Source organism: Ceratotherium simum, chromosome 37, assembly GCF_057802395.1.
Source record: "Ceratotherium simum simum isolate JZ-2026a chromosome 37, ASM5780239v1, whole genome shotgun sequence".
Taxonomy (NCBI): Eukaryota; Metazoa; Chordata; class Mammalia; order Perissodactyla; family Rhinocerotidae; genus Ceratotherium; species Ceratotherium simum.
Window position 1 is genome coordinate 12,563,462 of NC_141936.1, and position 22,883 is coordinate 12,586,344.

At 38.6% G+C, this 22,883-nt stretch overlaps 1 protein-coding gene across 1 annotated transcript in view; it reads left to right on the forward strand.

Moving 5' to 3' along the window:
* SPHKAP (SPHK1 interactor, AKAP domain containing) overlaps positions 1-22,883 on the forward strand; it is a 171,822-nt gene that overhangs the window by 119,084 nt on the left and 29,855 nt on the right. Inside the window, exons 4-7 of the mRNA XM_014785364.2 lie at positions 7,815-7,874; positions 9,735-9,869; positions 15,924-16,179; positions 17,292-21,069. Coding sequence (XP_014640850.2) covers positions 7,815-7,874; positions 9,735-9,869; positions 15,924-16,179; positions 17,292-21,069 — 4,229 coding nt within the window. The remainder of the gene's footprint in view (positions 1-7,814; positions 7,875-9,734; positions 9,870-15,923; positions 16,180-17,291; positions 21,070-22,883) is intronic.

A 22,883-nucleotide genomic window follows, 5' to 3' on the forward strand; every position in this document is an offset into this window, starting at 1 on the left:
GCGACAAGAAATGACAAAATTACAGTCAAAAGACATCTTATCTCGTGTTTCCCAAATCTTCAGTCACCAGGGGAGATTTTGGAAAATAAATGTTTCCTTGGAAACAACCCAAATATCCGTAAGTTGATAAATGGATAAATAAAATGCAATATATCCATACAATGAAATATCATGCAGCAATAAAAACTAATGAACTGTTTTTATACACTATGCCATGGGTGAATCTTAAAAACATTACATTAAATCAGTCACCAAAAAACACATATTGTATGATTTTAGTTATATGAAATGTCCAGAATAGTCAAATATATAGAGATAGAAAGTAGCTTAGTGGTTGCCTAGGGCTAGGCATTTTGGGGGACATGGAGATTTATTGCTAATTGATACAGTTTCTTTTGTAGATGATGAAAATACTCTAAAGTTGATTGTGGTGATAGCTGCACAACTCTGTGAATATATTAAAAACCATTGAAGTATACGCTTTAAATGAGTAAGTCATAAGGTATGTAAATTATATCTCAGTAAAGCAGATCTTTAAAATGGAAATTGAAAATAAATACAATGTGTTCTTTACCTGGTGAATGTATATCAGACATAGTATATAAGTGTATCCTCTTGTTCCAAAAGAAATGTCTTTTAAAACAACAAAAACTGTGGGAAAATAAATCATTATCTTGAGTGGCATATTTATTTTTAATTTATTTTTTAGGTTAGCAATAAAATTGGCTTGATGTATGGTTAGTTAAAATATCTGTCAGCGTTTAGAAATTTTTATACCTTTTATTGTGTCTCATGTCACAAACTGCTTGAATAGCTACCTCCAAAACATTTCAAAGATATTTTTAAAAATATTGACATCAAAAGAAGCAGAGAGGTTTGACAGTCTCAAGTGTAAATAAAACTTTATATTTCATTTTGTATGATTGCTGCAATCATTTCAAAACAAAAATAATTGGATACAAATGCAGTATCATTCCAAACAGCCAAGTGTGTTTCAGAATGTCTGACAGCAATATGGGATAACAACATTGATGTATAAATTGCCATTTTAGTTATCATCAGCCTAAAGTACTAATCAGAGAAAATGCCATGTTCTTTAAAAGATAATTTTGGTCCAGGGTCCTGAATCTAGCAGAAGTCTTTTGGTTGGAGGAAGAAAGGAGGCAATTTTTTCTTTGGAAGATTTGTGGATCAGCATTTTAATACCATCAAATTAAGAGATCCTATCATCTATCTCCATATGGCCAGATGGCTGCATTGTTAGAAGCTGCCGAAACAAGGAATTGGGTTTCTTGTAAGATAAAGCCTAAGTATATGTTTCATCATAGTAAACATTAAAATGCCTAGATTTTAAAGGCAATTTGACATCATGCTTTTTGTTAACATTTTCTAAGCAAGATCTCCATAAGAATGACTTCCTTCATAGGTTTTAACTGAAGTCAGGAGAGATGAAAAAATATCCAGCAGAGGAAAACAAAGGTCCCACATTCTGTGCTAAAACCCCCCTGTCACCACTCTTGCACTGTGGATTGCCCTCAGTGGATGCATAATGCAATGGCATTTCTCTACTATTGCATTTGACTAACTGAACGGTCAAAAATGTTGACTAAAATGAATACATGAAAAAATAAAACTATCCATATCCAATAGGAATTTGACCCTGACAATCATCATCAGTTCTTTTTCTGTGATTTCTATTCAAAAAGTCAAAGCTGAATTTTTGTATGACATAATAGTATTGTTTTTGTCTGACTTAATTTGTATTGAAATAAAACTATTTATTAAAGACAGTTAATTCACAAAAGTTGCTATGAATTACAATCCACTTCAAATTATTTGTTTTTCTTGTTTTACTAGATTTTAATGTTAACCTCTTTCTCACAGTAGCCTATCTTATATCACTAGTGAAATGTTATATATCTTACACTTGAATATGTAATATATTGAATATAAGATATGAATACCTGTCTGAATATGCAGCAATAAAAGCAAAAGATATGAATATATCTTACATTTACAGTGAAATTTTCTTTTTAAACATGCCTACATGGTTCTCCATGTGTGAAAAGGGACTTCTAAGTAAAATAAATACTTGAGATTGCTTGCCTAAATAATCTACAATACTAAACAGAGAAAACAGCATATTGCCTGTGGGCAATTTTTATGTCCATAAAAATGTCTATGTTAAAATTTTTACTGTGTATAAATAACTTCGAAGAATATTTTATTAGATTATGTAAAAATCAAAATCATAAAGTAGCATCATTTTCTCAGTGATACTTGTTTCTACATTTCATTTTAAAACCATAATAATGACAGAAGGGAGGCATTTGAATTTAAAAGTTATGTACAACCACAAAATTAGCTTTGTTAAGTAGGTAAGAAAAGAGGTGTTGGTGTTCTTTCAATGATGCTATTTCCATCTGCTTCAGCAGAATATGTCTGCAGATGGTCTAAGCAAGGACGTGTGCAGACACAACACGAAATGCATTGTATGTGAACATAAAGGAGCTTCCATTCTAAGAAAAATGTTCACATCTTTTGTGTCTTTATTACCAATTAAGGTTCTCAATATTTTGCCTTTTTCTATTTTTTAGCAAATCCATATTCATGAGACAAAGAAGCCGAATCAAAATACTTTAAACATTACCAATATCTGGATTAACATTAGCGCGGTTTATTCTCCTTTACCTTCTCTGTATATTCCCTTATATCCTTATTGGAAGAAACCTTTGTTTATTGGCTACATTGGGATTCACTGCATAAAGGGAAATAATTATTACACGTGTCTCTTTGTGGTACATCCATCACTTGAGACAGTGCTTCCACTTCACTCATGCATACACATTTATCAACAAGCATTTATTAGCATCTCTCAAATGCCAGGCTATGCTAAGCACTAAGAACACAGTGATGAGCAGGGCCTGCCCTCATGAACTAACAATCCAGTGAACCTGAAGGAAAAAGTACTATGTTTAAGGAAAAATGGTAATTAAGTCAACACACTTACTTAAAAAAAAATCTTTCCCTGGGTCATTTGGCATATTTGGACTTGCACATTCAGGCATTTCACAGATAACCCAATAGCATCTCTCTGGTTAAGGTGAAGAATCAACACAGAGCAGTTACTTCTCATCCCCAGTTGGCTAGTATCTCGGACATACAGCCTCAGCCTCCCTGCCCACAGTGTTCCCTCCGGACCCTGAGGGACCCCTTTCAATGCACAGCCCATTGAACCATAATGCAGAATCTCCCAGGCTTTAATATTTTAGTAACATGTAGCACTCACCCTAGCCCCCTAGAAACTTTATTTCAACTTTCCCATTACCATAAGTTCCCTTGTAACCTCCTGTAATAACATGAGAGCAGCCTCCCTCACAGAGAGGGAAATATCTAATTCTAACCCTTCGGTCTCTCTCAACTTTTATTGCACAGGGAGTGTATCATAAAATTATGATTTCCTCTTTCATTCAACTCTTTAAAATCTGCTGAATATGCCCAGAGTCTTCATTGCGTAGAAAGAAAGGCATTTTGCCCACCAACTTTGATCTCACTTCTCGAGTTCCTCTAGGGAGTACCTCTGCCTTGGACTTCCCAGCTTCTGTCTTCTCCCTCTCCTCACCTTGTGTTTTATACAGAGCCTCTTATCATTACTCAACAGGTGCTGATCAGGGAAAAATCATCCATTTATTGTGCCATTTTCCCTCTTCTGTTTTTAGATGTGTCCTGCCTGCCTTCCAAGCTCAACTCAAATCCATCCTTCTCTGTAGTGCCATTTGTGATTGACCCCATTCTCCCAAATTCCTTCCCCAGCCAATAAGCCTGTCACTCCTATAATACTTAGTACTGTTCTTCATAGTTTTAAGGAACGTGTTCTGCCTCCAGACAAACCAGAACTCCCTGAGAGCAAGAACAATACCTAGAATTTTTTGTCTTCTCAGCACCCAGCACCAAGATCATACACATCGGAGATGTAAAGCACTTAATCCTCTCATCAAACTACACAAACCCCTACCCCATACACACCATTCTCAAGCTCTTCTAGACAGAGGCTTTTCTTATATTCTCCACTTGGAGTTTAGCATTAGTGGATGCCTAAATCTCCAGTAAAGAGCCCAAGGTCACAGAGAGTGAGCATATGCAGAGAGCAATCACATCACATGGACCATTTCACCATGATGTGGATTTACTGTAAAACCATCAAAGCTTAAAATTCAGGGCTCCTTAGGTGCACAGGCTCCACTCCCAGGGCCCTGAGAGGGGACTTAGCAATGTGCTCACATAGTTATATGTTTTTGTAAAATTTTCAAAAGGAAGATATTTTAACTACAGCTGTCTCTTTCCATTCAGCATCTTATCTCCCCTTACATTAAGAGTCGTTGAAATGGCCACAGACGTGTAGGATCTGGCTTAAGGGAAATTGAGTGGGGCTAAGTTTACGTGAGGTATGTTTATGTAGCTTGAGGTCACTCTCATGTATAGTTAAGTGATGGTTAGCCATCCACGTGTAGGAATGGCTTCCAGGAATACTCCCACCATCAACAGTGGCAACTCAATCAGACGTTGTGACATGAAGGTGTCAGGTCAGAGGTGCTTTCACAATATGAGCATGTCCTACCATCCCCAACACCAGAAATATATAGGTAGTGGAGAGAAGACAAGGTTTATGTTCCAGAAGCTAGTCTGTGGAGAATTCTTCCAGTCATCAGACATGTGAAATTAGACATACAAAATTGGGCTCTCACTGATGATGAGTCAACACAGAAGTTCTCTCTGGGAGGGAATTTATTTGGTAATGCAGCATCAAAAACTATAACCGCCCTGTGAATTTCTTTTTCTTTTTTAATGAGAATCAAACAAAAGAGAATTTATCCAAATTCTTATGTTTGCAGAGCACAAACCTGTAACAGTATTAAAAGTAATGAGTATGCCTATAACAACGCACATATGAAAGAAATTTTATAGTGATTTCCCACTAAATTTGACAACGTGGAAAATGTATAAGACATTATCAGTAAAAGTTTGCAAAGCTGAAAACAAATCTATCAACAATATTAGAGTAAGACTGAATTATCTTTCTATTCTCTCTAGAGAAAATTATGTTATAAAACTGTTGTCATATGAAGAGACAATCAAATAGTATGGAGCCAAAAATATAGGGAAAAAATATTATGGAGGTGTAATGGGCAGTTGGTTAGTTAAAATATCATTTTTCTGGAAGTTGTCATGTTTGTGGTATTTGTGAGCTTTCTTAAATTTGATGCTTGTTGTGATTTCTTTTCTCCTTCTAAATAAGTGAATAGCCACTTGCATACCTAATTCAGAATTTTCAATTTTTTATTCTTTTTATTAAGGAAATTCTGCTGAAATTGTATGTACATCAGACCCTAAAAACCTGGACCATCTCCTACCAACAAGATATAGAAAGATTTATGTGCCAAGTATAAGCAAGTGCTCATCTTATGTCTTATGTTGTTCCACTCTTGGCCCAGCTAGCAAGTGTGGAGGGTTTCCTCCAAATATAGGCCGAGTTTCACATTGCAGCCCAGAGGGAATGAAAAGAAAGTTCATCTTCAGAGAACTAAAGACAATATCAGAGGGAAGATAAATCATTACAGGTCTTCCTTCACTTACGATGGGATTACATCCCAATAAACCCATAGTAAGTTGAAAATATCCTAAGTCTAAATGCATTTAATACACCTAACCTCCCAAACATCATGGCTTAGCCTCGCCTACCTTAAACGTGCTCAGAACACTTACATTAGCCTATAGTTGGGCAAAATCATCAAAACACACAGCCTGTTTTGTAGTGAAGTGTTGAATATCTCATGTAATTGATTGAATACTGTACTGAAAGTGAAAAGCAGAGTGGTTGCCTGGGTGCAGATGGTTGTAAGTATATCGGTTGTTTACCCTCATAATCACATGGCTGGCTGGGAGCTGCAGCTCGCTGCCCAGCATCACAAGACAGTATCGTACCATGTATCACTAGCCGGGAAAAGAGCAAACTTCAAAGTTCGAAGTACAGTTTATACTGAATGTGTGTGTGTGAAGTCAAAAAATTCTAAGTCAAACCACTGTAAGTCAGGATCATCTGTATTACAGATGCCTTTCTTTGGTCTCTGCTTTGTCCTCTCCCACTGTAAGATAAGGTATTAAGAGCCTTGTGATGCCCAGGGGCAAGGTAATGCACCCTTCTTTAAGGTGAGTGGAAAATTGTCTAATCAATTCAGTAACCTCCTTCCCAGCTGCTGTTATTAAAAGTCTCTGAGTACTAGTGGATATTGAACCAATTTTCCAAGGGTAAAGTTTCACTTTTTATATAAATATTCTCAAACTACTCTAGATCATGAACCCCTTCCAAGTACCACCTACTATTTTTGCTCCCATTTGCACTGTCCACAAAGGGCTCATGCCAAATTCCTCCCTATGGACCCATCTTATTAACCCAAAGGAAGAGAAGCTCCGAATGAGAGTGTGGGTGGCATTTCATGACTTTCCTTCCTCCCAAATGCCCTTAAAGTTATTCCTAACAGCAGATATTGTTTCCTAGGGATGCATTGCAAGGGTATTGTAAGCCGAGGAAATATCCCATTATTTGGGAGTAAACTGTAGTGATCTTTACACTTTAGCAATGTATAACTATTTTAGTTTTAAAGTCTTTCCCCAAATCTTTCAATTATGTTTTTTAACCTTAAAAAAAAAAATGGACTCTGAGAAACCATGACCCCAAACTAACTGAAATCTGAAGACCCCCTATGTTTACAGGCAAATACTTAAGTCTAAACATCTGACTAAACATCCAGATAATTAACTTTCTCAGTATTATACGATAGGATCAACTTGTTCAGAGTAAAACCTTTTGGACGATTTTTAGCAAAATATTCTAAAACCTCATTTGCATGATCGCATTCAACATGAATCTTCCAAGACCTCATTTCTAACCCTTCCCTTTCTCAGGCCTGTGCTGCAATCAGACTCCCTTCCTCCCTGTTTCTTTACAGTGTGTTGAGTTTTCCTGCCTCCAAGTGCCACTCAGGCTATCCGACCCACCAGGAAATGCCTGCCCCATTCCTGGCCTGCCGAAATCCTACTGATCTCTCAAAAACATATCCCATCCTTTGAAAATTTTCCCTAGGTTTTCTTGTCCCCACTCCCATCTGAATGCCCATAGTAGTATTTATCTATGTGATGTATTTGAGATTTAACTTATAACAATTCTTTTATTGCTGTTCTTTATTATTATCTCATATTGTAGCTATTATTTTTATACTCATACTTATTCAGGCATTTATTTAAGATGGCTAAAAGAGGCAAATTATACAAGATTCAACAAATTAAAATTAACTAAAACAATGAGACAAAGAGAAACCCACTTATCACACACGATATGAAAAGTGAGTGGACAAAGGAAGCAGGAAATGAGGAGAGGAAAGAGGCAGATGGAGAGAAGTGTTCATTGTTATTGTAAACAGAGGATTAGAGTATTGCAAGTTTTTTTTGCCTATTTCATGAGATTCGATAACACTTCATAAACCTGAAGATTTTGTTGTGACTCTTACACTGGTTCTAATAGAAATAGGCTTGGTTTTGTTTGTCAGGCCGTGAAAGGAAGAGGGTTTGGTGGGAATCATGAGCAGGATGTTGGAGATCACACAGAAGCCCAAAGGTGAAATGGCTGTTTCTGTGCCAGATCAACTACATAATATGTGTAGGACCCTCAAATCATTTGCCCCAAACTGATTCCTGCTTTCTTCAAAAAGGACTGCCAGGTTTTTCACTTAATTGACACTGTTTGCCCTCTTTCCCAGGTCTGCTTTGTGAACCTGGATGTGAACAAGGATGAGTGCAGCACGGAGCACCTGCAGCAGGTAATGCTTGGAGCTTGACTCTCCAGGAGCTCTCTACAAGGGCTGGCTGCACTGATGAGAGAACCAACATGACTTCATCTGTAAATGATGCTCTTTTGGTAGGAGACTCTTTAATTGGATGATTTCATCACAGCCCATTTCCCTGATCTCTTTTTATACAGTTTGCCTCTGTATATTTGAGAAACTTGCTTTATCAAGCAGACAGGGCTGCTCTCTAAGCAGGTGCTTTCTCCTGCCCACAAGTGCCTTCAAGTGACTTTTTCTGCTCTCCTCTTCTCCACTCTGAAACACCCTGAGATGACTTAGGTTTTTCCAAAACTTGCTTAATACCAGTCAGCCCTTCCCTCTGGCTCTCAGGTTTGCTCCTTCCTGCTGCTTTCATCAAATGTTTTATCTCTAACCTTGGTTTCTCAGCCCTGTGCTCATCTAGGACTCAAACTTTTTACACTCTACAGCAACTAAATATTCTAAGCTCATGCAAGGTTGTGAGGATCGTGATAAGAACTTGAAGGTTCACTGAGTCCTTTGGAACTGTCTACTTGAGAAAGCAAGTTTCACAAATATACAGAGGCAAACTGTGTGAAAAGGGGTCAGGGAACTGTGGGTACAATGGGAAGAATTAATTGGTGTGACATGATCATCATTTCATGCCCAAAGCTGAAGATGGTTTGATCTCCTATTTGGTATAAACATTATTGGGTGTTTATTGTATAACAGCACACTATTTGCAGTTTGATTATCACAGAATAGTAGACCTGCAATTACTCACTTCCTCCTATAATATTTTTTCTTGACAATGTTGCACCTGAAGCCTCTCAAACCCAATTCCCCATACAGATTATCCATTATGGATTTCCACTGAGCTCCAAATATCATTCATCTGTGTAGTGCAGGAGGGATTTTCCAAAGAAATATACAGATGATTTTATTTGATGGAATTATGGTGCAAAGTCCATCAAAGAGACAACAAGAAGGACTCAAGCAAGTTGGCATCTTAAGAACTGTGTGTTCGAAGAATTTATGTGAGTTATTTGAGATAGTCTTCTGCTGTGCCTAAGAGCAGACATATTGGCACTGATTTAGATGCATAAACTTGTGCAAGTTACTAATCTTCTTCTCTGGGTCTCAGGTTACTTATATGTAAAAAGAAAGTAATAGAGGCACCTAATCCATACAGAGTTGGTGTGGGACACAAATGTAGTGAGATGTAGGGGCCAGCCCTGTGGTTGAGTGGCTCAAGTTCTGCGCACTCTGCTTCGGCTGCCTGGGTTCCCGGGTTTGGAGCCCAGGTACGGACATACTCCACTCATCCTTCATGCTGTGGCAGTATCCCACATACAAAATAGAGGAAGATTGGCACAGATGTTAGCTCAGGGAGAATCTTCCTCACCAAAAAAAAAAAAAAATGTAGTGAGATGTAACATATGTAAAGTCTTTAGCCTAGTGCCTAGTACATAGAATAAAATCAATGTTAGTAATTAATTTATTATTAATATTATCATTATTGACTTTATTAGAGAGATGATTATTAGTCAACAAGTCTCTAATTCAAGGTCTTAAAAGGAAAAAATTTCCAAAACAGTACACCTGTGTGTGACAGTAGTTATTAAATGTTTACTTTGGAAAATTTAAAACTAAAAAGTTTTTTAAGGTTTTATTTTTAAGGAATTTTCTATTCCAGTCTAAAGCTTTATGCTTCAATTTTACACAATCTTTCCCAGCAATAATCTTAGTAGATTAAGTAATCTATAGTATGAGCAATTGTGTGAATAGATTATTTTTGCAAGAAAAATAGTTTTGGGGTAGTGTTTTGAAAGTGAAAAGAAATCATCCAAACTAATAAAGATTCTTGTTCTACAGAAATTGGTCAACGTTTCACCAGATCTTCCAAAACTTATCAGCTCCATGAACGTCCAACAGCCAAAAGAAAATGAAATTGTCCTCCTAAGTGGGTTAACATCTGGAAATCTCCAGACAGATTTTGAAGTTTCACAGGTAAGAAATATAAACTGTTGATAAGGTATTCACTAGTGATAAGTTATCTGTAGTCAGCTCTTGGCACAAATCAGTATGAATCCCAAACAGATGCTACACTTAAGCTCCCATAGCATAAGTATCAAAAATGTCTTGGTAGTCAAGAGTAGTCTTCATTTGTTTTTCTCCTAAATATTGCCACTCAGAGTTTGACGGAGCTTCCCTTATACCAACTCCTAACGTTTATTATCTTCTCAAGTTCATGGTGCTAAGGTGCACTTAAACTAGAGCAGACACACAGGCATTGATTGGTTAGTTTGGTTTTCTACAAATCTATTGGATAATCAAAGACCAAATTGTTTTCTGTCTCAGGAATAATACCAAAATTCTAATTTATACCATGTGGTCACAGAATCCCACAATTTCTTCTTTCTGCACGTTATTTATTTCTTAAGATACACCAAACCAGCCAACCTAATAAATACAGGATAGCAGCCCCAAGGATGGAAAGGGAGTTTCTTGGGCCCAAAGAATAAAATTCCCAGAAGAAAAGAATGTTACTAAAAATAAACTAGAAATTAAAATACTATTATTCTCATTCAATGTACTGATGCTCATTGTTATTACATAAATCATTATAACACTTTACTTGAAGAAAAATGAAACAATTTAAAATTGTTTAATCAATTTACAGAAAAATATATAAAATGTTTCTAAAGACACATTGTATAAGAGATTGCTAATTTTCTCAAATCTCATGTCGATAGCGATACATGACACAGCTACAGATGAATATAGTGAGCATTTGTTGTCCTCAAAATTGTTCTTGCTTGTGTTATAGTTTTGCTGGAAAACTTTAAAATCTTCTTTTATTCTTCAATCCATCTAAATATCAAAAAAACTCAGAAGCCTGCTCATTATTTCTTGCTCTACTCCAGATGCTTCGTAAAAATCTATGCATAGCCCATTATAATTTGCTAATCAAGACTAGAACAAAATTCTTCCCAGTCAATCTAATAACACGTTTCCTTAGTGAGAAAATTAATCATCTGAAAAGAGAACACAGAAATGGTTCTAAGTGCCCTCTCTTTATATTGGGCAAAACCATGATGACCGAAAGCAATTTTCAAACCTGAGTTTTAAGAGTATTTCTGCACTAGGCCTGTTAAGATTCCTAATTAAACATGACAGAAAAATGGTCTAAACACAAAGAGAATGTATGGTCTCATTTAACTAAAAAATCCAGTGGCTAGATTAGATACTGCGATTTGAACAATGTCCTCCGGACATGGATTTTTCTCTTGTGGCCTCTTTCCTGCTTTCTCTGTTTTCCCCATTATCAGATAAGCTCTTCCCTCAAGGAAGCAATATCCCTTTGGGTTCAAGTTGAGCAAGAGTGAAAGTCTCTTCCAGGTGGCTCCCAGCAAAAGTCTCATTGTGTTCTGTCGGCTCTCATGTATTACATGCCCATTTCTGAACTAATCACTATGGCCTGAGGAATGGGGTGTCCAGATTAGCCAGGTGTGGGTCACATGATCACCTCCGGAGTTGAAGGTGAATTAACTGCATATGAATCACTTGGACTGTGAGTGGGCCAGAAAATGGCACCCCACAGGGTACGAGAACCAGAAGAAGGGTGAAGATGTTGGGTCACAAAAGAAACACAGATGTTCACTGGGGTCAGGAAGAGTCAAATTGCCCAGGACTCGATAAAGATCATCCATCAAAACATGTTCAAAATTTGCATACTTTTCCTAAGAATTGTCTGTGAATTACAACACTCTTAAACGTTTCATGCTTCTTTATTCCAAGGGTCTCCATCACTTCCTATGTAACACTTCACCCTTCAGTGATCACCCAAAGGCCTACGTCATTTTGTAGGTACCACAATCCATATGTTTTAGTAGATCAGCAATGTTAGGGCACCATATCAATGCTAAATCCCATATTAGCAGGTACCTACTCTTTTAGGGATATTCTCTGTTTGGCTGCCTTGCCCCATTAAAGTTGGCTACCTATTAATCTGTAAGGAAGGTTGGAGATATTGGCAGAGGGAACTTGAGCTGGGTTAATTGCGGAAGTCTAAATCAGTCCCAAGGGCATAGCTAATGTTCCCATTGACCCTGTGACGAAGGGAATCAACAAGCCACTTGACACCTTTGACCCAGGAAATTACAACGCCAAAGAAGATTTTTGGCGGTCATCCTAAAATTTTCAGTAGTAACAAATTACCTTACTTCTCTTAACTTTGATTTCCTATTCTGTAAGATGGAGATTTAAAAAAATATCTTTTCTCCATTCTCGGAGACAAGTCAAAGTGATTTAATGAAATAATATGAAAGCACCTTGAGAAGTACAAAGGATATTCGAATGCAATGTGTTTTATTTTCTTTCCCTATCCAAAAAATTGAAGGAAGGTGAAGTAGAAAGAAAATGTTATTTAAAGCAAAATAAGGTAGCAGAGTAAAACACTGAGAACCACAAGAGTATCATCTATTTACATACTGGCTAGGCTCCTTTGGGCAAGAAAAGTACAATATTATTACAAGGCTAATGTAGAGAGTAGCTTTTCTGCTTCCTGAGGAGTTTTGTTCTCTATGAGCAATTTCTTCTTTGTTTATTCATGTCTTTTTACCTCAGCAAATGACTCTACTGCTTTTTTATGTTGCTACATTATTTTACAATTAAAATATACAATTGGAAAAATGTAAGAAAATATTCATAACATCCCTCATTCGTCCACGTGTTCATTCATTCAATGAATACTTATTTTGTACCTCCTAAGAGCTGAACAGTATCTAGTGCTGAGGACGTGGAGTAAATAAGTCAGACATCTTGCTCTCATGGAGCTACCTCCTTGCAGTCTGGCATCTTCTCAGACCTTATTTCTTATGAATATTATCAAATATATATAAACACATGCACAAGTGTCCATGCACATGTGTCTCAAAAGACTAATGAATACATACCAGTGAGCTACAAACACTGGGGGGGCACAGCAGTTACCTTTTCCTTCCTCAAACTGTTCTTAGTAGAGTCTTAGGATAAGACTCTAAAAATATCTTAAGAAAAATAATCATTACAATAGTCAAGAGTCAAGTAAAATACTGAGTGGAAAATGTAAGTAAAGTCAATTATTTTCCTACAGAAGAAAATTTTTCTGAGATGCTTATTGTGTACAGTAATAAGATCTACTCCTGTGACTGTCCTTTCTATGAGATGAACACATAATTTTACTGAGCATGCGTGAGTTTGAGGAGGTCCAGGTGCAACCCACTGTCTTTTCCTAATTGCACATCTTCTGCGGATGCTGGATCTTTGTCAGTTGGACCAGATGCCATGGGAAGAATTAGACAGGATGCACGAATTGGAGTCCAACAGACCTGGATTGCAATGCTGCCTCTTCGCTTTGTGTGACCTTGAGAGAACCAGTTAGCCTTTCTGTGGCTCTGTTTTCTCATCTGTGAAAGAGCAATAGCACCACCAACCTCATAGAAAATTGTTTGCATTGGAGGTAACAAGATACGCAAAGCACCTAAATGACTACCGTAAAAATTATTTAATAATACCTGCCATTATTTTATAGGCTTTACTGTTTGATCTTCATTTACCTAAGACTCCCAGGATGTTTATTTACTTTCAAGAAGATTGCTAAGAAAATATATTTTCTTTCTACAAATACCATAGCTGTGTAGCATTGCACATCGAATAACAGGATTTCTCTGTCTAACTTGAAGTACTACTTAATTTTTCATATTGCCTTGTTAATATTTCTTTTGATTCCTACCACTTTTTACCTTATGTTATGTATATTTAATCTGAATGAAGTGAAATGACCGATATACAATCATTTTGACCCGCAAATATGGCAACTTCCTGTGGTTCAACTTTATAATAATTTTTATTTATGTCTGACCCACTGGTAGTATATTGTGTCCCTCCCCCCCCCAACATGTGGTTCATGTTTGCCCCTCCCAGCATACCTTGCATATAACAGGCACTCAGAAAATATGCAGTAAATTTCAATTTTGTATATTATGTCTGAATTCAGTGGAAAGAAAATTAATCAAGCCAGCTACTGTTACTCTATAACAGTAGTTCCTCACCATTTGGGGGGTTGCAGACCCTTTGTGAATTTCATAAAAGCTATAGACCAGTACCTCGCAAGCGTTGATGAGTGTAGAAATCTCCAAGAGATTCGTTGAAAATGCAGATTCTGATTTAGTAGATCTGGGGTGGGTCCTAAGATTATACATTACTAACAAGCTCCCAGGTGACGCCTAGGCTGCTGGCCCACAACCTACACTTTGAAAAGCAAGGTAATGGACCATCTTTATTGAAAAACAGACTTAATCACATAAGCACATTGATGAATTCTATTTCTGAGCCCCCTCGGGATCGATCCTTAGACCCCGTGGAGAATGATAGAATTTTTCATTTTATAATCATCTCTCCTAGAATTACTCTAATTATAATATCCAATCAAAGAGATTGATAAGTGATATCTATGTAAGAAAAAGATATACTTCTTGCAGAAATACAATTTGAATGTCTATACGTACGCATTTCTCTGCATGTACACATACCACTCAACCACGCGTATATTCAGACTCAAGGATTCCAAAATGGCCAGTTAACTAGGATTAGATCCGATTAACTCCAACCACAGCTAAGCATATGATTTAAATAATTTTTATAACGTGAACATTTAAACATAAAGTATTTTTCCCAAACATTTCAGATTCTACTTTGAGATGAATTTATTTAGCTTCCCCCTACCCACTAACTCTCATTTTCATTCAAAGAATTTTCTCTTAAAAATTGCTATAAATCAGCATATTGGTCCTTTTATAAAAATGAAAACCCTGATGCATCAGACATGTTTGTAACTTAGTAGTAATCTGTGTACAAGCAATTGAAACTTTTTTATGGATATCCTAATGAACGACAATATGAATAGTGAAGATATGTAGTGGAGAATAGGGATACAGTTTGTAACCCCAGAACTGAACAGAGTTAACGGGTCTCACTGGGACACCATTCAATGATTTGGGCCTTCTTATCACTGCTGTCCCCATACACTGATCTTTTAGAGGCAATTAATTCACTTCCAGTGGATTTTTTTAAATCACATTTTGGCTGCTTCTTCAGATGAGCAATACAAATGATAAATTCTAACTGTAGTTGATAGAAGACTTGATACACATCTGAAATACTGGCAGAGGTTTTAGTGAATATCACGAATGAAGGAAAAGATATTGGTCTGAGAAACTGGGACTCAGTTTAATCAAGAGGGGTGCCCAAGATGGGCTCAACATTAAACTTTAGACAGCCTTCTTCCTAACTCCAGGCCCTCCTCCCTTTTCTTAGAAAATTTACTTTAGAAAACTTATAAACTATTTATCTGCCCCTTTGAGACGTAAATCTTTTTTAAAAGCTTCTTGCCAGTTTTACAACCCAGGAATGTCCTTCTCAAAGACTTAGGAATCATCTCTTTGAAATATAATCATCAAAGAAGATAGTACTCCTATCTCTGTGGAAGGACAGGAGCCTAACTTCAGTGGGCACCTCACTCCAATTTGCAAAACTACCTCCTGCCATGAAGATACAGGAAAGTTTCCTTTTCCTTTGGGTAGAGCCAATTAGTAAACACAGATGGCCTACAATCCTCCTACACCTACACAGCTCTTAACAACCCTATTGCTTTTTGTTTCAGTGGTTTTGTGATCCAACTCAGCTCTGCCCTCTGTCCCCTATTTTAATAGCATTGAATAAAGTCTTCCTGGCCTGTTTAACTTTGCCCAATGCAATTTTTGCTTTGAAGGGAGAGAACAAAAATATGTGATACAACTGGTCTATTTTCCCCTAAGTCAAACTTTTTCTGGGTACTAGATGTTCCTAAGCATTCCTTGAATTTTTTTCAATCAGTTCATCAATATAAGCCCAGGAAATATTCCAAATATTTTAAAGGTCCCCACTCTTTCTAACAGGAGATATTAGTGGAAGAAGAAAGGTCAGAGGCAATGGTTTTTTATTTTTCTCTTTTAATAAGTGCCTTTTTTCCTCCACTTTTAGTGTCCATGGCTGCCAGATATCTGCCTGGTCCAGTGTGCAAGAGGGAACAGACCAAACAGTACCAATTGCATCATCTTTGAAATCAACAAATTTTTGCTTGGCCTGGAACTGGTGCAGGAGCGACAGCTCCACCTGGAAACGAACATCTTGAAAGTGGAGGATGACACAAACTGTTCCTTGTCTTCAATTGAGGAAGACTTTCTCACCGCCTCAGAGCACTTAGAGGAGGAAAGCGAGGTGGAAGAATACAGCAACGGTGAGAACTTTCCCATAAAACGAATGTGCATCCTGAAATGAGTCACCCTATAAAAAGGTCTGGGTGAAATTTCAGAAAAGTTTCAGGCCACATCAGTTTGGCTGACACATCACAATCTTCACTTACTGAGTTTAGGGAGGAGAGGTGGGGAAGAGAAAGCTAGTGGGGATGCTGACTAATGCTCTTAATACAGTAATGGTTAGACGGGTCCAGACTCCCTAAAGATGCCTTAGGGATGCTGAAGGAAATCTGTTTGTTTTAAAGGGAAATCCTCCTGCCTGCCAAGAGATGGAGACTATCACTGGGAGGAAAGTTCACTTCCCTAAGACTTCCATAAAAGCCACCTAGTAGTTGAAGCTAAGTTAAACTGTCCTGAATTCTAGCACTGACTCTTTGAGGCAGTGAAACCTGGAGCCAGTTATCTCACCTTTTCCAGCTCCACTTTCCTTATCCGTAATTTAGGAGTATAATAGTACCTCTAGCACTATTATATTTATTTTATTAATCTGTATATATTTATTATATTTAACTATCATTATTGTGAGGACAGAAGGAAATAACCCAGGAGAGTGCTTAGCACTCATTCATTCATCTTTTGATTGACTCATTAATAGAGCTCAGTGAACAATGGATTCCTCTTCCCCACTCTTAGCCACAGAGGAAGGGTTGTCCCAGATATCACTGCCACTGTTTCTGGGGCAAGTCCTATGCAAACTTCAGAGCAAATCGTTGCACAAGGCCCACTATTGAGGTTGCTCTAAACATCCTCCCTCCTCCCTCTGTACCCACTGGGAAGCTCTAAGATGCACTTGTTGGGTTACTTTCCTCCTAAAGAATGGTGACCAGCCCTCGTCTTCCAAACACTTTCTTCTTTCACTCTAGTGCTTACATTCATATCCCACATTGGAAGCCATCTTGTTGGGTTGCATTCCCAACTGGAACTCAAAACTTTTTCAGATTCATTTTTCTTGAAGAAACATTAAAAATGCTATTTTTAGGGAAAAAAAAAAACACCTGGTACTTTTAAGGCATTTTTAGAAAGTAATTGTTATTTTAGACTCATGAGAACCTGCCATCCAAAAATTAATAATGGCCCTCATTTTCTCTTCTAGGTTATGAAAATATAAATATCTCAGCCCATGTTTTGGAAAGTAAAAATCCAAAGGAAGCCATCCAGGAGGAATGGAATTACAACAAGGAAAAGTTGCTTTATACTTTGGAAGACAAATACATTAGCAAATATCATACACTGTTGATTAAAACAGAAGGATCTCTGGAAAAAGTAGCAGAAGACACAACTTTGCAGAGTCTAGATCCCTCAGCCAGGCCCTCAGAATGGAAAGGTGAAGCTGTAGAGAATGAGAGACCAGCCACAAATTGTTATTATTCAGAAAATTGTAAAGGTCAAGAGGAAAAATCACAGACACTGTATATTCCAGATGCTGCTTACTTCTCCAGGATGGTTAAGAAAGATCGACCTTCTGCAGGTGGTACTATCATTGAGCATGGCAGCAGCTTAGACCCAGGAGACCATGAAGACGGAACAAACTCTGTTCCTCCCATACAACCAGGAGAAGTCACAACTGGCAAGTATGCTACAAATTTAGCAGAGTCTGTGCTGCAAGATGCATTTATTAGATTATCTCAGTCTCCACCTACGCTACCCCAGGAATCTGCCGCCAGTGTTTCTGTAGGAAGTGCTCTGCTTCCCAGTGGCTGTTCCACAAAAGATATCATGGTCCCTCAGTCATGGAATGAGCTCCCCAAAATAGTCATTGTTCAGAGTCCAGAGGGCAGCGATGCCGCCCCTGAGCCAGGCATCTCCTTGTGGCCCAAGACAGAAGTCTCTGTTGAAACCTCAGGCGTCCTCTCTGGAGAGAACACCAGCAGACACCCCCAGAGTGCTCTAGAAATAGCATTAGCTTATGCAGCCACTGTGATTGGAACCATTTCCAGTCCACAGGCCACAGAAAGATTCAAAATGGAGCAAGAATCCCTGGCTTCAAACCATCCAATGGGTGGCAATGAACTGCTACAAATTCAAGCATCCCAAGTACTCAAGGAACCTTCCATCAATGAATACTCATTTCCATCTGCTTTGTGTGGCATGACTCAGGTGGCGAGTGCCATTGCTGTCTGTGGCCTGGGTGAAACAGGAGAGGCGAAGTGCCCTGTGGCTTCAAGTGGCCTCTTGCCTGCAACTGAAGCTTCTGCAGCAATCCCCCCACTTTGTAGTCTAGCGACAGGGAGGAGCATGGTGCTGGGGAATGAAGCCATTGCAGAGGCATTGCTCAAGGAGGCTGCTCTGGTTTTAATGAAACCTAATGCCTACAGCAGTATTGGAGACCTCATGGAATCCATGACCAGGAGAATCATAGAAACTGCTTCCAAGCCTCAGAGCTTGTGCTCAGAAAATGTTACGGGCAATGAACTGGCACAGACTCTCTCCGATGTTATCCTGAAGCATTCCATTGATGAAGTTCCCCAGAAAAATAGAATAGTCGACCCCAATGATGGCAGGCATTCATCTGAAACTCTGAACACCTTAATGGAAAGTACACATCAACTGCTCTTCAAAGTGATATGCTTCACTTTCAAGAAGATGAGCCATATTATACAGCTTGGTGAATGTCCCACAGTTCTTTCTAAGGAGACCATCAGATGGAGGGAAACAGAGCTAGATGGCCAGCTGTCTGATCAGGCTGCTAGTCAAGCATGGACAAAAGCCACCGAATACTCCAGTGGCCATCCACCTAGCAATAGCACTAGTCTTGTTATCAATGATCTGGTAGATGATGTGCATGTTAAACAAGATAACAAGGGCCCAGTAAAACCAGGCCTCTTCCAGAACCCCACACTGCAATCTGAGTTGTCCTGTAGTCCGAGAGTGGCTGATTCTTTGACTGCTAAAATATCCCCCAAGGAGATATATCTGAAAGGAAAAGATGTGGGAGAGGATACAAAAAACCCTCATCAGATACTCAGTCCCAATGAAAATGAATGCAGATCCTCCTCAGAGGGAGAGAGGACACCAACAGTAGGCAAGTGCAGCAGCAGTTCCCAGGATGCTGAGGACAGCAGCCATGCAAATGCCCAAGAAAACTACAATGGTGCCTCACCTGTAAACAATGAAGTTCAAGTTAACCTGTCTTTGTTAGGGAATGACTTGCTGCTTCCTGCTCAATCCATGCTCCATGCAAAACAAGCAGACGTATACTGCATTACAGACTTTGCAGAAGAATTAGCAGAGACGATTGTTTCCATGGCAACTGAAATCGCAGCGATTTGCCTTGACAACTCAAATGGAAAACAACCCTGGTTTTGTGCGTGGAAAAGAGGGAATGAGTTTCTGGTTACCCCAAACATATCCTGCCGATCCTTGAAAAGGAAGGAGAGCCAGGCCGGTGGGGCCACCATAAGGAAACACAAGCCACCACGGCTCAGCGAGATCAAGAGGAAAACGGATGAGCACCCGGAGCTTAAAGAGAAGCTGATGAACAGGGTTGTGGACGAGTCTATGAACCTTGAGGACGTCCCAGATTCTGTTAATATTTTTGCAAATGAAGTGGCAGCCAACATCATGAACCTAACAGAGTTCTCCATGGTGGACGGTGTTTGGCAGGCCCAGACCTATACCCGGAATCGGTTACTCAGTGGAGACAGGTGGAATCGGCTGAAGGCCTCCAGCTGTGAAAGCATTCCAGAGGAGAACTCTAACGCCAGGGCGTTTGTAAATAGCCTGGGTTTAATGAGTACCCTAAGTCAGCCAGTTAGCAGGGCCAGCTCTGTCTCCAAGCAGTCGAGCTGTGAGAGCATCACTGATGAGTTTTCCAGGTTCATGGTGAACCAGATGGAAAATGAAGGAAGAGGATTTGAGTTATTGCTGGATTACTATGCAGGCAAGAATGCCAGCAGCATTCTGAACTCAGCTATGCAACAGGCGTGCCGGAAAAATGACCACCTCAGTGTGAGGCCAAGCTGTCCCTCTAAGCAGTCCAGCACCGAGAGCATAACGGAGGAGTTCTATAGGTACATGCTGAGGGACATTGAAAGAGAAAGCAAAGACAGCACCTCCTCCAGAAGCAGCAGCCAGGATTGGACAGCCGGCTTACTGTCTCCTTTTCTGCGATCCCCATTGTGTTATAGACAGTCGTCCATGCCAGATAGCAGGTCCCTGGGTGCCAGGCTGACGGTGAATGCACCCATCAAAGCCAACTCCTTAGACAGCTTTGCTCAAAACAGCCAGCAAGATTTCCTAAGCGTACAGCCAGTCAGTAGTGCTTCCTCATCGGGGCTCTGCAAATCTGACTCTTGCTTGTATCGGAGAGGTGGGACTGACCACATCACAAACATGCTAATTCATGAGACGTGGGCAAATTCAATCGAGGCCCTCATGCGAAAGAACAAAATTATAGTGGATGACGCTGAGGCAGCTGATGCTGAACCTGTTTCTGGGGGCTCTCCCTCGCAAGTGGAGAAGTGTGCAAATAGATTAGCTTCGACTAGAGCGCAAAGTGGGCCAACGCTTCTTGTTCAGGAGTCTGTTGATTCCCCAAGGAAAGACTCTCTTACTGAAAGCAAACATCCCCCAGAGTTGTCTCCAAGCAAAGCTGCTCCTCTTACAAACCACAACGATTTAGATTCAAAAAAGGAAACTTCCTCAGGCCATGATGCTGTCCCTCTAAGCCACACCAGGCCATCACTTTGCTCTAGGGAAGTGCCTTTAATTCAGATTGAAACAGATCAGAGAGAAGAGTGTGCTGGAGAACCTGAACACTTCCTTTCCAAAAGCAGCCCCCTAGAGGAAGCAGAAGAGCATTTGAAAGAAGAAAAAGTCTCAGATGTGGAGAGCGGTGGAGACACTGCTCTGCGTGCCTGCCAAAACCATAGGTGAGTGGATGATCTCTCAGACTAGACAGGGTGCACGGGACTGGAGTTTGCATCTTAATTAATATTTATTCTAAATCTTAGGGACTTTTTTTGATACAATAACTGAATTCCTGAGACAGTAAATGACCTCCCTGGGTTAATACTCAATTATAATAGAAAGTTGGAAGTAATGTTTTTTTTTATTTCTAAAACAAATTCAATTCATTTATATAACAGAGGAAATAAAGTATCATTCTCCCCATCAAAATTAATCTCCCATAATAATTATTAATTTAATCTCTCAAAATTCATTCATGGCAATTTTCAAGCAAAAAGAAAATTATGTCAACTTATCCATTTGAAAATAGTTATAGTTAAATAAATTTTAATATTGGAATATGACATTAAATATTTTGGCATCAGTTTTATCTAGGGTCTCTCCTTTCAAGTTTTTCTTTTTTGTCTTGTTCTAAATATCTTTGCAAGGACACCATGTCCCACAAGTGTTGGCCCTTTAGATGCCTGGTATAATCATGGTAGTATAGTGCAAAGCAACACTGGAGTACTGTTATTTCAATAGCTCTTTTCCACAAAATTGTGATGTAGGTGACAATGCATCTGGAATATGAGACAAAAGAATTATTTCTCTCAAGCTGCTTAAAGAAGTATCAATTCCTTTTACAACTCCCATTTTCTATAAAGAAAATTCATAAGATTCTTGAATATGAGACCATTATATTATTTTTAAATTTGGGGTCTATAGTTAAAGTTGAAGAAAACAGAAACAAAAACTAAGCTACTGGCCTTGGAAAATATAAGTTGGAGAAATGGCCAGTGTAGTCTTTTCAGAGACATATGCCTATTGTACAAAGACCCTGTGATTTTTTTTTAATGTTTCAGTGCAATAGAAAGTTGAACACAGCCTTCATCAAATTTCAACAGCTCTCAGAATTCCCCAGTACTTTCCCACCCCCACCAGGGAAGCAAAAGGGATCCATCTTCAGGTGCTGATGCTCACCATCATTAAAGAGCATCATTATGAGGTGTGGGTGGTGGGTGGTCCAAGTGCATTTGAGTATTTCTTTCTTAGCCACTTAGTGCTAAGAACTTAACTTTCCAACTGGGTTAAATCCCAGAAGAATGCAAGGGGAAGAAAGTAGGAAAACATACAAGCAAAAGAATAAGAAGTTAAACCAAATGAAGTATAGGCCAAGCTGACCAGAGACAAGTTCTTATACATCAGTATTTCTCTGGCTATCAGTCTTACAGGAGTTCCATGCCTCGCTTTATTACTCACCAACTTCAGAGATAACGGAGAATTATAAGTTTTTAAAAGTGATGAGAGTTGGAGTGTAATTCTTTAGAATAGCTTGAGATACAAGATAATGTAAAATCCTTATTTTAGATTCCAGTTGTCTGATTTAGAGTCTCCTTGAACACAGAGATCATAAACCAGCTGTAACTTTTAGTCCAAGAAGATCACCTAATTAGGGAGCATTCATGAACTAGTAGTTCAACAAGATTCATGGTTGTAGGCTCAAATCAAATAGTGATTGTCACTGAAGATAAATAAAATTTGTTATACAATTTTGAGTTAAATGTCACTAATATAGTACTTAGATACAATGTAGGGACTTTCAAAAAAATTGGGGAAATATGTATGAATAAAGCTTCCAACTGATTTAGATTTGTGTTCTATATAGACCCAAGCACATATTCTCTCAGCTCATGATATGGATTTCTGATTTGGTTTTCCAACAATGAAAGAAAAAAGAATGTGGAATTATCAGTCTTAGAAATTTGAGTGCTGGATCTGCTTCCAAAACATAAGGACT